The sequence below is a fragment of the Rhinoderma darwinii genome, chromosome 2 (assembly GCF_050947455.1).
Source record: "Rhinoderma darwinii isolate aRhiDar2 chromosome 2, aRhiDar2.hap1, whole genome shotgun sequence".
NCBI classification, from domain to species: domain Eukaryota; kingdom Metazoa; phylum Chordata; class Amphibia; order Anura; family Rhinodermatidae; genus Rhinoderma; species Rhinoderma darwinii.
The window spans coordinates 37,895,790-37,910,536 of NC_134688.1; the positions used below are offsets into that span (position 1 = coordinate 37,895,790).

At 42.7% G+C, this 14,747-nt stretch overlaps 1 protein-coding gene across 7 annotated transcripts in view; it reads left to right on the forward strand.

Moving 5' to 3' along the window:
• The window catches only part of DYNC2H1 (dynein cytoplasmic 2 heavy chain 1), a 372,805-nt gene that overhangs the window by 149,214 nt on the left and 208,844 nt on the right, over window positions 1–14,747 (forward strand). For all 7 annotated transcript variants that reach the window (XR_012881305.1, XM_075851543.1, XM_075851542.1 and 4 more), the window contains 3 exons: window positions 958–1,084; window positions 2,428–2,569; window positions 4,881–4,990. Coding sequence is in view for 6 of the 7 variants with exons in the window: in XM_075851543.1 (XP_075707658.1) it covers window positions 958–1,084; window positions 2,428–2,569; window positions 4,881–4,990 (379 nt within the window). In the remaining variant the exon portion in view is untranslated. The remainder of the gene's footprint in view (window positions 1–957; window positions 1,085–2,427; window positions 2,570–4,880; window positions 4,991–14,747) is intronic.

Here is a 14,747-nt window from a genome sequence, read left to right on the forward strand (position 1 = left end):
TAAAGAAATTTAACCGCTCTTGTTCGCGATCAAAGGTTTCACATGGAATCCCAGTAGTCGTTGGTTGCATCGCTTCCTTCGTTATCGACAATTCCAATTGCTACCCTTCCCCTTTGGGCTCATTACTGCTCCTCGGTTCTTCCCCCGGTCGACTTTTATGGCGCTTCTCCATACCAGGGGAGTTACTGTCGTCCCTTACCTGGACAACCTCTTGGTGAAGGCCCCCTCCAAACATGACAATTTTCACATTCTCCACATCACCCTGGACATGTTGGAAAGGTTCGAGTGTATCATTACTGAGACATTTTCCTTTGTCCCATCTCATGGCTTTTTTGAGTATGCAGTTCAACACAGATCTTCAAAGGTCCAGTTCCTGGAGGACAAGATCAGTACCCGTCGGGCAGGAGTACTCGTTCTTCCATCTGCTTCTACATGGGGGTGCAAGGCAGAATGATTCAACCTTCAAGGCCGTTCCATATGTGCAATTACTTTTCAGGCCCCCCAGGGGTGATCCTTTAGCTATAGGACGTCTCGGACCTCCCTGGACAAGAGTCTCGATGCCCTAGTCACTCGTTGGGAAGTGTTCTCTCTTCTGTATATCTTCCCTCCTTTTCTGCTACTGCCTAGAGGTCTCAAGCAGGAGAAGGTGGAGGGCATTCCAGCCATCCTGGTGGCCCCAGACTGGACTCGCCGGGCCTGGTAAACTCAACCGAGTCAAACTACTCGTGGATGCCACATGGCGCCTTCCATTGCGACACAACCTCCTTTCCCAGGGTCCGCTATTCCACCCCACTTTACCTCAACTTTTTTTTAACAGCGTGGCTCTTGACGTAATCAGGAATATTCTTATTCACCGACAGAAAGCAGAGATCTTTTAAAACAACTCGCGCTCTTGGCTCGACTCACCCAAAAAAATAAAGGAACTGTATTGTTGATAAAGAATGCTTTATTTTGCAGGTTCCAGGCAAGAACAACTGAAGCTGCTAAGCTTGAAGCTGAGTTATCGAAAGCTCAAGAGATAATTCAGTCAGCAGAATTACTGATAAGCCAGTTGGATGGAGAACACAAAAGATGGAATGCGCAGGTGGGTAACACTAATCACTTCTGGTGGGGGCCCCGTTTCCCATAACCACGCAGGCTGTACTGCATTTCTTTCTCGCTTGTGCAAGATCTGAAGTTATCTCCTTCAGCAATATACATGTACAATACGGAAGTAATGGCGTGATATTGTGATCTAGTGGTTCCATGGATGCACTCGCATGGCGTCTCTCAAGCAAGGCAGAGGTCACTGACTAGGAGGTGATTACAAGGTGGGGGTTACACTTCTGGGACCCCGCAATCAGCTGTTATTGCTGAGGGATGCGGTTCAGTGTGACTCTCCGCTTTGATTTGCTGAGCTTTGCAATTTCAACCTCTGCGCAGCTATGACACTCTCACCGTGGTTGTATACATAGTTATTATGCAGTTTATTAAGCATTCAGCTCCCCCCTAGCACCATCACCCTCCTAGGCAGAGTGAGACTACTCCTTTTGACAAATGAAAAGTGTGTGGAGATGCCTTGGTATTTATGGGTGCTAATCACGGTTTGTGGATTTTAGCTGTTATAGCTGTCCCTGCAGTAGGGATACCATTGTGATGTCAGAGCACAAAAAATAATGGAAGTGATGTCTCTGCAAAGGACCAATGTATATAGCAATGTCATACCACGGTGATTTTGTACACAATGATGTCAGAAAACAGGAATAATGCACACGGTGGTAATGTCACTGCACAACTGCAAAGCGTTGGGAAATGATGTCACAGTATAATAGATACCATGATGTCACAGTACTGGGATAATAACACTGTGAGGTCACAGTTCAAGTATAATAAACGGTGATGTCATAGTAAAGTCATAAAGCTCACAGTAATGTCACAATACTGGGATAAGTACACAGCAATGTCACATAGAGAGAAAATAAACACTGAGGTCACAGTGCAGGGATAATAAACACAATGAAGTCACTGTTATTCCACTGTAGATGAATAATGCACACGGTGATGTCACAGTGCATACATAATGCATACCGCTATGTCACATTTCAGGCATAATGCATAGTCATGTTACAGTCCAGGCATAATAGACACTGGGAAGTCAGAGAACAGGGATACGGCTATGTTGTGAGGTCGCAGCACAGGGATAAAGCACAAAGGGATGTCACAGCACAGGCATATTGCACACAGCATCTAACTTGCGGGAGCGCGGCTGTGATTGACATCTATATTAGAGATTTGTTTGTGCAATTTAATATTTATTTTAATAGTAATCGTGGGGGTGCACGTGGTGAGGCCCCCCCGCGATCATACATTCTTAGAATAGGTGATAAATGTGATTCCCTTTGAATTATTTTATTACATGTTTATTTTTGTTACCTACTTTTTTTGTAGGTGGAAGAAATAACAGAAGAATTAAATACATTGCCAAAGAGAGCCCAGCTGGCAGCTGCCTTCATCACCTATATATCTGCTGCCCCTGAGGATCAGAGAAAGGACAGCATAGATCAATGGAGAAACTCCGTAGGACTGGAAGGTAAGGCTGTAGACACTCGTTTCACATTTACACTTAAATGGATTGTCTGGTTTAGAAAACCCATTTTCAAATATTATAAAGGGGCATTCTGAGTTAAGGAGGCTCTGTCACCACATTATAAGTGCCCTGTCTTCTACATAATGTGATCGGCGCTGTAATGTAGATTACAGCAGTGGTTTTTTATTTAGAGAAACGATCATTTTTGACGGAGTTATGACCTTTTTTAGCTTTATGCTAATGAGTTTCTTAATGGACAACTGGGAGTGTTTTACTTTTTGACCAAGTGGGCGTTGTGGAGAGAAGTGTATGACGCTGACCAATCAGCGACCAATCAGCGTCATACACTGCTCTCCATTCATTTACACAGCACATAGTGATCTTACTAGATCACTATGCGCTGAGGAAATGAATGGAGAGAAGTGTATGACGCTGATTGGTCACTGATTGGTCAGCGTCATACACTTCTCTCCACAACGCCCACTTGGTCAAAAAGTAAAACACTCCCAGTTGTCCATTAAGAAACTCATTAGCATAAAGCTAAAAAAGGTCATAACTCCGTCAAAAATGATCGTTTCTCTAAATAAAAAAACTCTGCTGTAATCTACATTACAGCGCCGATCACATTATGTAGGAGATAGGGCACTTATAATGTGGTGACAGAGCCTCTTTAAAGGCGTAGTCCCAAAATCATAAATTATTATCTATTCACAGGATAGGTGATAGTTTTCTGATCGCTGGGTGCCCACTGCTGGGACCACAACCGATCGTGATAACGGGGTCCCGAAAACAAAAAAAATCTGCCTTAATGCTTGACCACAGTAAGGAGGAGCTTGAATAGGACGGCAGTTGAGCATGCGCCCACCGCTCCATTCTCAGTCTGTAAGAATGACGGAAACAACCAAGCGCTGCACTCGTTTTTTTCCGCCATTCCATAGACTTTGAGTGGCAGCGCTCATTCTCTACCGCCGCTTCATTCAATGTCCTTCACACTGCAGTCAAATCGTGAGGAGGATCTGGGGGTTCGAGACCCCTGTTCTCACGAACTGTGGGGGTCCTAGCAGTGGGGTCCCCAGCAATCAGAAGATTATCACCTATCCTGTGAATCGGTGATAATTTATGATTTTGGGAATACCACTTTAATAGAGGAGGTTATTTTAGTCAGAACCCCCCCTATATTAGCCGGAGTGGAGCGTGGCTACAAAGAGTGTCTTAATCTGGAAGACCCGCCATATCTATCTATTACATGGACAGCCTATTGATTTCAAGATTTGGAGTAGATTTCAATTTGATAGCAGCAGTATCGCTCTCCTTAGCTAGTAGCTGGGGGATCTTCTTAAAGGGGTAGTCCAGGATTAGAAAAACATGGCTGCTTTCTTTTAAAAACAGTGCCGCACCTGTCTATGGGTTATGTCTGGTATTGCAACTCTGCTTCATTGAAGTGAATGGAGCTGAACTGCAATACCACACACAAACCATGGATAGGTATGGCACTGTTTTTTGGAAGAAAGTAGCCATGTTTTTCTAACCCTGGTCAAGCCTTTTAATGGAAAGAAGCTTTACCCATCCCTTGTCTATATCAGTTGTCCTTCATTTGCTGCATTAATGATGTGCTGCCCTGCTGAGCCAGATTTTGGAGAGTTGGTGCTGCGGGAATGTGGCTGTGTATTACAGTTATACAATCTTTCAGTATATTAATTCCTCATGGTTTTCAAAATCTCTGCTTGCTGTCATTCAACAGGAATCATCGTTTTCTACCAATGAATAAAAATCTTTCCCGGTCATGTGTTGGGACACACAGACACCTGGCTTGTTACGGTACAGTTATCAGAGTCTTGTAACGAGTCGTGCACCTGTGTGTCCATCACATGACTATGACAGATCTTTATCCAATGAAGGCTCCTATTAAATGACAGCTAGCAAAGATCTTGAAAACCATGAGAAATTGATATGGAAAGTATATTGGAACATTGTAGAACTTGTCATTATACAAAAAAAAAAACACCTTTATTTGTTAAATACCGGACTACCCCTTTAATGTAATAGATTGCCTATCGATGACGTCTAATGATTGCGGGGACGTCACGTTGCTCGTGTAGATTAATGCGGACGATGCGTTTCTCTAATGAAGTAATTAGCAGCGTTTCTGTGTAGAGATTCTGTTTCCTGAGCTACGTCTAGTATTTCTATGTCTACAACATGGGAGTGATTAGGATTAGTTGACCGTACACCGCAAATTGCTATCGTCTTCTCCGCGTCGAGCTCATTCGCTGAATAGGACGGTAACTCACATTGATTTTCCTATTTTCCCCAGCCTTTGATTTAAGGAGGTTTTTGTCTACGGAAAGCGAACAACTCATTTGGAAAAGTGAAGGTCTGCCCTCCGATGAGCTGTCCGTAGAGAACGCTCTGGTCATTTTACAGGTATTATCTACGTCTATATTTGTGATGAATGGATGGGATTTGTTTATATGTGAGTTACGATGAATAAATATATATATATGATTTTTTATAAAAAAAAAAATTCTTTCATTGGAGTTTTGTTTTGCATTTATTGTGTATCGGCCCCAGTTCACACAGAGTTTTTTGGCGCTGATTTTGACGGGGAAACCATTTATTTACTGAGGCGTTTTTTAGCCACTCGCATGTTGTTTCTTGCTGCGCTACCGCCTCTGAAATCAATGGGAGGCAAAAAAAAGCATTTTTTGCCGTTTTTTCTGCCTGCGGCGCTCCATGGCTGTAGGCGAAAAACGCTGCTAAAACCGTGGCAGAGTTCAAGCAGGTCAAAATCTGCCTGCAAAATCCTCCATGTGAACAGGGCCTTAGAGAGGGTTCTGTAAAACTAAAATGTACGTTTTTTTTTTTTCATTGTTTTTCCATTCGTCATTTATTTTATCAAAAGTGGTCATTTTACCGGCATTACCTACTTTTATGTTTTCTAATAAATGGAATGTTTTTCTGTGATGGTATTTGTTTATATGTAAGTAACTATGAATATATATATGTATGTAAGGCCTTGTTCACTCGGCGTGTATTTGACACGTTTTTGCCACATTTTATTCGCCGAAAAACGCGTAAAAAACGCATGCTTTAAGCTTCCCATTAACATGGGAATTGGAACACTCATTGTAGTGCATACGATGCGGTTTTTTTTATGCTTGCGTGTTTAAAAAACGCGTTGTATAAAAAAAAAGAAGCATCAAGTTAAAACGTTCCGAAAATGCGCCAAACTCCCATAGTCAATGGGAGTCCTAATTATGCACTAAAAAAACGCATAAAAAATGCCTGTACTTCAAAGAGCGCTTTGCAAAAAGCGTTTTTGACGCTTTTACGCGTCATTTTTTTTAAGCGCCTTGTGTATTAGAGGGGGCTTTGTAAAATAAAAATGTAAGATTTTTTTTTCATTATTTTTCCAAACATAATGGACTTAATTTATCAAAATTAATTGACATAAAAACTGACCTAGTTTCCTTTCACAACCAATCAGAGTTCAGCTTTTATTTTGCTCTGTGATTGGTTGCTGTGGGCACTAAGGCCAGTTTTTGTCTTAGACCGTTTTGATAAATCTCCCACGATTGTTTTAAAGGTTTAAAACAAGTCGATCTGTCCATGGATATCATTCATTTCGGTAGACAATCGATCATGTTTATCTAACTAATCTCCTGATGTGAGACCTGCGGGGGAAGGGGGATTCATATGCTGCAGCTCCTTCTTCAGGATGTAATCGGGCATATACTCCCGTGTACGCGGAGCGCGCTGCCCAACCATGAGCGGTTTTTGTATATGTCTGGTCTGTGGAAGTTTCCGTTTTGGAGAGTGTTCTGTTGTTTTTTTAACTTCGCGCCTGTTCACATCAGCGTTGGCTTTCCGTTCATCTGTTCTGAACGGAAAGCATTGTTTCTATTTGCGTTACCATTGATATCAATGATATGTTTTTTGTTTCAGTTTGCCTCTGTCCCGCTAGGTGTCTGTTTTTTTTTTCACGGAAATAATAGCGCAGCACAATACGCTATTGTTTCTGTGAAAAAAAAAAGACGGAAGCCTAGCGGAACAGAGGCAAACTGAAACAAAAAAATCCATTGAAATGAATGGTAACGCAAATGGAAACAATGCTTTCCGTTTGTCTTTCCGTTCATTTGTTCCTCTGACAGAACTGACGAACAGACAGCTAACGGAAGCCCAACGCCGATGTGAACCGGCCCGAAGTAAAATATATGTAGTAGCAGAGGGTTAATAAGTCATGTGACTATGCCTACCCCTTGACTCAGTCTTGACTCACTCAGAACTGAAACTTTTCAATGTCAATTTTTAGAACCATTTAGAAAATGAGTGCCGGCATCTGATTGGTTATTGCCGGCACACGTTTTTTATATATGAGTAATAATAAGAATGTAGCTAGGCATGTTGATGCTGTGGGATTAGGATATATGCCACTATATAATGGGACATTGGAGAACATCAGGACTGCGACCATTATCCGTGTGAAATCAGCGGGACCCGCCAAATATCTCATCGTTCTGCTGTAAATATTTATCATCTCACAGATAAAGCCATAAATAATCCACATTTGTATACTTTTTTTTATGTTTGATGTTTTGACCACTTTGTCTGTATTTTTTCATATATACGTTTTTGTTTCGCCATTGACGTCGCTGCGTTAGATCTGTTCTTTGAAACCATCGGTAAGAATAAAAAAATAAAACCTTTGGCGTTCCTCACTCCTCTCCTTGCCTGGCGTTTTTGGATTCCTCATCTATGGGCCCCTCCTTTAACCATATTTTCTGCTCCTGAGGTGGTAGAATTAGTGGTAGAAATGAATGCTTTGCACCAGCACTTCCATAGCCGGCTCCGGCCACCTGCCCTATAGACTGTGTGATTGATTATTTAGGCATTTTGTTATCTCGCTGGTTGAGTAAAATGCCATCATTTGGTGAAGACACATGTTAAAGCGAGATTGTTACTGTTCAATAAGTATTCCTCTACCGGAGCGGTGAATTGATGTAATCCGTTACACCGGTTTATCACACACTTGTGTATATTCTGTACTTTATAGTCTAAAAAATAAAACAACCGTTTCAGTATACACAAAAAAATGTATTTACGGATCTGTTCATCAAAAAGGCAGTCTCGTGCAAATCATATATGTAGACTGTGGTCTGTGGTGATTGGCTTATACAGTAATAGATGATATTTTACTGCTATTTTGTATTTCAATTTAACAAATGGGTTCAGTTACCGACTACGCTATTGTTTCCGTGAAAAATAAATGAAACTTGACAGAACGGAAACAAACGGAAACCAACTGCAACGAAAGCATTACCATTGTAGTCAATGGTGAGGCAAACGGAAGGGATGGTTTCTGTTCATCTGTTCCCCTGACGGAATGGATGAACTAAAACCCCAAACGGAACCCGACGGTGATGTGAACAAGGCCTAATACGCAATCATAATACACCCCTCATATTGTAGAACATTATAATACACCCCTCAGATGCTGCGGAACATTATAATACACACCTCAGATGCTGCGGAACATTATAATACACCCCTCAGATGCTGCAGAACATTATAATACACACCTCAGATGCTGCAGAACATTATAATACACCCCTCAGATGCTGCGGAACATTATAACACACACCTCAGATGCTGCGGAACATTATAACACACACCTCAGATGCTGCGGAACATTATAACACACACCTCAGATGCTGCGGAACATTATAACACACACCTCAGATGCTGCGGAACATTATAACACACACCTCAGATGCTGCGGAACATTATAACACACACCTCAGATGCTGCGGAACATTATAACACACACCTCAGATGCTGCGGAACATTATAACACACACCTCAGATGCTGCGGAACATTATAATACACACCTCAGATGCTGCAGAACATTATAATACACCCCTCAGATGCTGCGGAACATTATAACACACACCTCAGATGCTGCGGAACATTATAACACACACCTCAGATGCTGCGGAACATTATAATACACACCTCAGATGCTGCGGAACATTATAACACACACCTCAGATGCTGCGGAACATTATAATACACACCTCAGATGCTGCGGAACATTATAACACACACCTCAGATGCTGCGGAACATTATAACACACACCTCAGATGCTGCGGAACATTATAACACACACCTCAGATGCTGCGGAACATTATAACACACACCTCAGATGCTGCGGAACATTATAACACACACCTCAGATGCTGCGGAACATTATAATACACCCCTCAGATGCTGCGGAACATTATAACACACACCTCAGATGCTGCGGAACATTATAACACACACCTCAGATGCTGCGGAACATTATAACACACACCTCAGATGCTGCGGAACATTATAATACACACCTCAGATGCTGCGGAACATTATAATACACACCTCAGATGCTGCGGAACATTATAACACACACCTCAGATGCTGCGGAACATTATAACACACACCTCAGATGCTGCGGAACATTATAATACACCCCTCAGATGCTGCGGAACATTATAACACACACCTCAGATGCTGCGGAACATTATAACACACACCTCAGATGCTGCGGAACATTATAACACACACCTCAGATGCTGCGGAACATTATAATACACACCTCAGATGCTGCGGAACATTATAATACACACCTCAGATGCTGCGGAACATTATAACACACACCTCAGATGCTGCGGAACATTATAACACACACCTCAGATGCTGCGGAACATTATAACACACACCTCAGATGCTGCGGAACATTATAACACACACCTCAGATGCTGCGGAACATTATAACACACACCTCAGATGCTGCGGAACATTATAACACACACCTCAGATGCTGCGGAACATTATAACACACACCTCAGATGCTGCGGAACATTATAACACACACCTCAGATGCTGCGGAACATTATAACACACACCTCAGATGCTGCGGAACATTATAACACACACCTCAGATGCTGCGGAACATTATAATACACACCTCAGATGCTGCGGAACATTATAATACACACCTCAGATGCTGCGGAACATTATAACACACACCTCAGATGCTGCGGAACATTATAACACACACCTCAGATGCTGCGGAACATTATAACACACACCTCAGATGCTGCGGAACATTATAACACACACCTCAGATGCTGCGGAACATTATAACACACACCTCAGATGCTGCGGAACATTATAACACACACCTCAGATGCTGCGGAACATTATAACACACACCTCAGATGCTGCGGAACATTATAACACACACCTCAGATGCTGCGGAACATTATAACACACACCTCAGATGCTGCGGAACATTATAACACACACCTCAGATGCTGCGGAACATTATAACACACACCTCAGATGCTGCGGAACATTATAACACACACCTCAGATGCTGCGGAACATTATAACACACACCTCAGATGCTGCGGAACATTATAACACACACCTCAGATGCTGCGGAACATTATAACACACACCTCAGATGCTGCGGAACATTATAATACACCCCTCAGATGCTGCGGAACATTATAACACACACCTCAGATGCTGCGGAACATTATAATACACACCTCAGATGCTGCGGAACATTATAACACACACCTCAGATGCTGCGGAACATTATAATACACACCTCAGATGCTGCAGAACATTATAACACACACCTCAGATGCTGCGGAACATTATAACACACACCTCAGATGCTGCGGAACATTATAATACACCCCTCAGATGCTGCGGAACATTATAACACACACCTCAGATGCTGCGGAACATTATAACACACACCTCAGATGCTGCGGAACATTATAACACACACCTCAGATGCTGCGGAACATTATAATACACACCTCAGATGCTGCGGAACATTATAATACACACCTCAGATGCTGCGGAACATTATAACACACACCTCAGATGCTGCGGAACATTATAACACACACCTCAGATGCTGCGGAACATTATAACACACACCTCAGATGCTGCGGAACATTATAACACACACCTCAGATGCTGCGGAACATTATAACACACACCTCAGATGCTGCGGAACATTATAACACACACCTCAGATGCTGCGGAACATTATAACACACACCTCAGATGCTGCGGAACATTATAACACACACCTCAGATGCTGCGGAACATTATAACACACACCTCAGATGCTGCGGAACATTATAACACACACCTCAGATGCTGCGGAACATTATAATACACACCTCAGATGCTGCGGAACATTATAACACACACCTCAGATGCTGCGGAACATTATAACACACACCTCAGATGCTGCGGAACATTATAACACACACCTCAGATGCTGCGGAACATTATAACACACACCTCAGATGCTGCGGAACATTATAACACACACCTCAGATGCTGCGGAACATTATAACACACACCTCAGATGCTGCGGAACATTATAACACACACCTCAGATGCTGCGGAACATTATAACACACACCTCAGATGCTGCGGAACATTATAACACACACCTCAGATGCTGCGGAACATTATAACACACACCTCAGATGCTGCGGAACATTATAACACACACCTCAGATGCTGCGGAACATTATAACACACACCTCAGATGCTGCGGAACATTATAACACACACCTCAGATGCTGCGGAACATTATAACACACACCTCAGATGCTGCGGAACATTATAACACACACCTCAGATGCTGCGGAACATTATAACACACACCTCAGATGCTGCGGAACATTATAACACACACCTCAGATGCTGCGGAACATTATAATACACACCTCAGATGCTGCGGAACATTATAACACACACCTCAGATGCTGCGGAACATTATAACACACACCTCAGATGCTGCGGAACATTATAACACACACCTCAGATGCTGCGGAACATTATAACACACACCTCAGATGCTGCGGAACATTATAATACACCCCTCAGATGCTGCGGAACATTATAACACACACCTCAGATGCTGCGGAACATTATAATACACACCTCAGATGCTGCGGAACATTATAACACACACCTCAGATGCTGCGGAACATTATAATACACACCTCAGATGCTGCGGAACATTATAACACACACCTCAGATGCTGCGGAACATTATAACACACACCTCAGATGCTGCGGAACATTATAACACACACCTCAGATGCTGCGGAACATTATAACACACACCTCAGATGCTGCAGAACATTATAACACACACCTCAGATGCTGCAGAACATTATAATACACACCTCAGATGCTGCGGAACATTATAATACACACCTCAGATGCTGCGGAACATTATAACACACACCTCAGATGCTGCAGAACATTATAACACACACCTCAGATGCTGCGGAACATTATAATACACACCTGCAGGGAGCTGGGCTCGTATCGTCATAGTTATGTATGATGCTAGGAGTCGCTGCCTCGCTGCGGGAAAACATTCCTGTACTGTAATCATGTTTTGCCCGCAGCGAGGCAGCGACTCCTAGCATCATACATAACTATGACGATACGAGCCTAGCTCCCTGCAGTGTGTTCTGTCCGGGAAATACTGCCGACATACGGACCATATATCGTGGACCAAACACGCTTGTGTGAATCCGGTCTTACTCTTCAAAAAGAAGGTGTGCTTTTTTTTTTAAGGAATTCTGTACCGTATACCATTAATTAGTAAGAATATATGCAAGTCACATCGGAGTTCCGTGACCTATATAAATGTACACAGCTTTGTCTTCCTCAGCAACTTCTATTCTTTTTTATAATTTACAGCGGGGGGGGGGGGGCATTGTTTTTTATATATATATATATATATATATATATATATATATACACTACCGTTCAAAAGTTTGGGGTCACCCAGACAGTTTTCTGTTTTCCATGAAAACTCACACTTATATTTATCAAATGAGTTGCAAAATGACTAGAAAATATAGTCAAGACATTGACAAGGTTAGAAATAATGATTTTTATTTGAAATAATAATTTTCTCCTTCAAACTTTGCTTTCGTCTTGGAATGCTCCATTTGCAGCAATTACAGCATTGCAGACCTTTGGCATTCTAGCTGTTAATTTGCTGAGGTAATCGGGAGAAATTTCACCCCATGCTTCCAGAAGCCCCTCCCACAAGTTGGATTGGCTTGATGGGCACTTCTTGCTTACAATACGGTCAAGCTGCTCCCACAACAGCTCTATGGGGTTGAGATCTGGTGACTGCGCTGGCCACTCCATTACAGATAGAATACCAGCTGCCGGCTTCTTCCCTAAATAGTTCTTGCATAATTTGGAGGTGTGCTTTGGGTCATTGTCCTGTTGTAGGATGAAATTGGCTCCAATCAAGCGTTGTCCACAGGGTATGGCATGGCGTTGCAAAATGGAGTGCTAGCCTTCCTTATTCAAAATACCTCTTACCTTGTACAAATCTCCCACTTTACCAGCACCAAAGCAACCCCAGACCATCACATAACCTCCACCATGCTTGACAGATGGCGTCAGACACTCTTCCAGCATCTTTTCAGTTGTTCTGCGTCTCACAAATGTTCTTCTGTGTGATCCAAACACCTCAAACTTCGATTCGTCTGTCCATAACACTTTTTTCCAATCTTCGTCTGTCCAATATCTGTGTGCTTTTGCCCATATTAATCTTTTCCTTTTATTAGCCAGTCTCAGATATGGCTTTTTCTTTGCCACTCTGCCCTGAAGGCCAGCATCCCGGAGTCGCCTCTTCACTGTAGACGTTGACACTGGCGTTTTGCGGGTACTATTTAATGAAGCTGCCAGTTGAGGACCTGTGAGGCGTCTATTTCTCACACTAGAGACTCTAATGTACTTGTCTTGTTGCTCAGTTGTGCAGCGGGGCCTCCCACTTCTCTTTCTACTCTGGTTAGAGCCTGTTTGTGCTGTCCTCTGAAGGGAGTAGTACACACCGTTGTAGGAAATCTTCAGTTTCGTGGCAATTTCTCGCATGGAATAGCCTTCATTTCTAAGAACAAGAATAGACTGTCGAGTTTCACATGAAAGCTCTCTTTTTCTAGCCATTTGGAGAGTTTAATCGAACCCACAAATGTAATGCTCCAGATTCTCAACTAGCTCAAAGGAAGGTCAGTTTTATAGCTCCTCTAAACAGCAAAACTGTTTACAGCGGTGCTAACATAATTGCACAAGGGTTTTCAAGTGTTTTCTAATCATCCATTAGCCTTCTAACACAGTTAGCAAACACAATGTACCATTAGAACACTGGAGTGATGGTTGCTGGAAATGGGCCTCTATACACCTATGTAGATATTGCATTAAAAACCAGAATTTCAAAGTGACCCTAAACTTTTGAACGGTAGCGTGTATGTGTGTATATATATATATATATATATATATATGTTAAGTGTTTTATTTTTTAAATATCATGCGGAGTTGCATTAAAAACCGGACCTTTTACATTATATCATGTTCTTTTTAGGGCCATTTCATACAGAGTTTTTCTACGCGGAAACCGCGGCTGAAAACGCACTAAAAAATGGCCAAAAATGGCTCCCATTGATTTCAATGGGAGGCGGAGAAGTTTTTTCCCGCGAGCGGAAAACCCAGCTCGCGGGAAGTAGAAGCGACATGTCCTATCTTCAGGCGTTTACGCCTCTGACCTCTTATTGACATCAATGGGAGGCAGAGAAAGTGTATTTCGCGACTTTTTATGCCCGCGGCGCTCAATGGCCGCGGGCGAAAAATGCTGCACAAAACGCAGCGAAAATCGGCGTGCAGGCAGAGTAAAATCTGCCTCAGAATTCCAAAAATACACTTTCCACCTAAGTGAACTTTAGAAAAATTAGATTAAAGACATTTCAGACATTTATGGCATATCCACAGGATATGCCATAAATGTCTGACAGATTCGGGTTCCACCTCTGTGACCCGCACGGGGACCCCTGTCCTTTCTTTTGCCGCTGTCGCTTTGCTCCGGCCACTGTTATGATGTGGCTGGGTTTTCGATTTGCTACGCTGTTTCCAGAACTCCAATACAAGTGAATGGGACTTATAAAAGCCGTAAAGCACAGCCGGCTACACAGCTTCTATAGCTCCCGAGTTTCAGAAAAACCAGGGCTTGTTGTGCTACGCTATTTCCATAACTTCTATTCACTATTATGGGAGTTCCAGAAACACACAGGAAA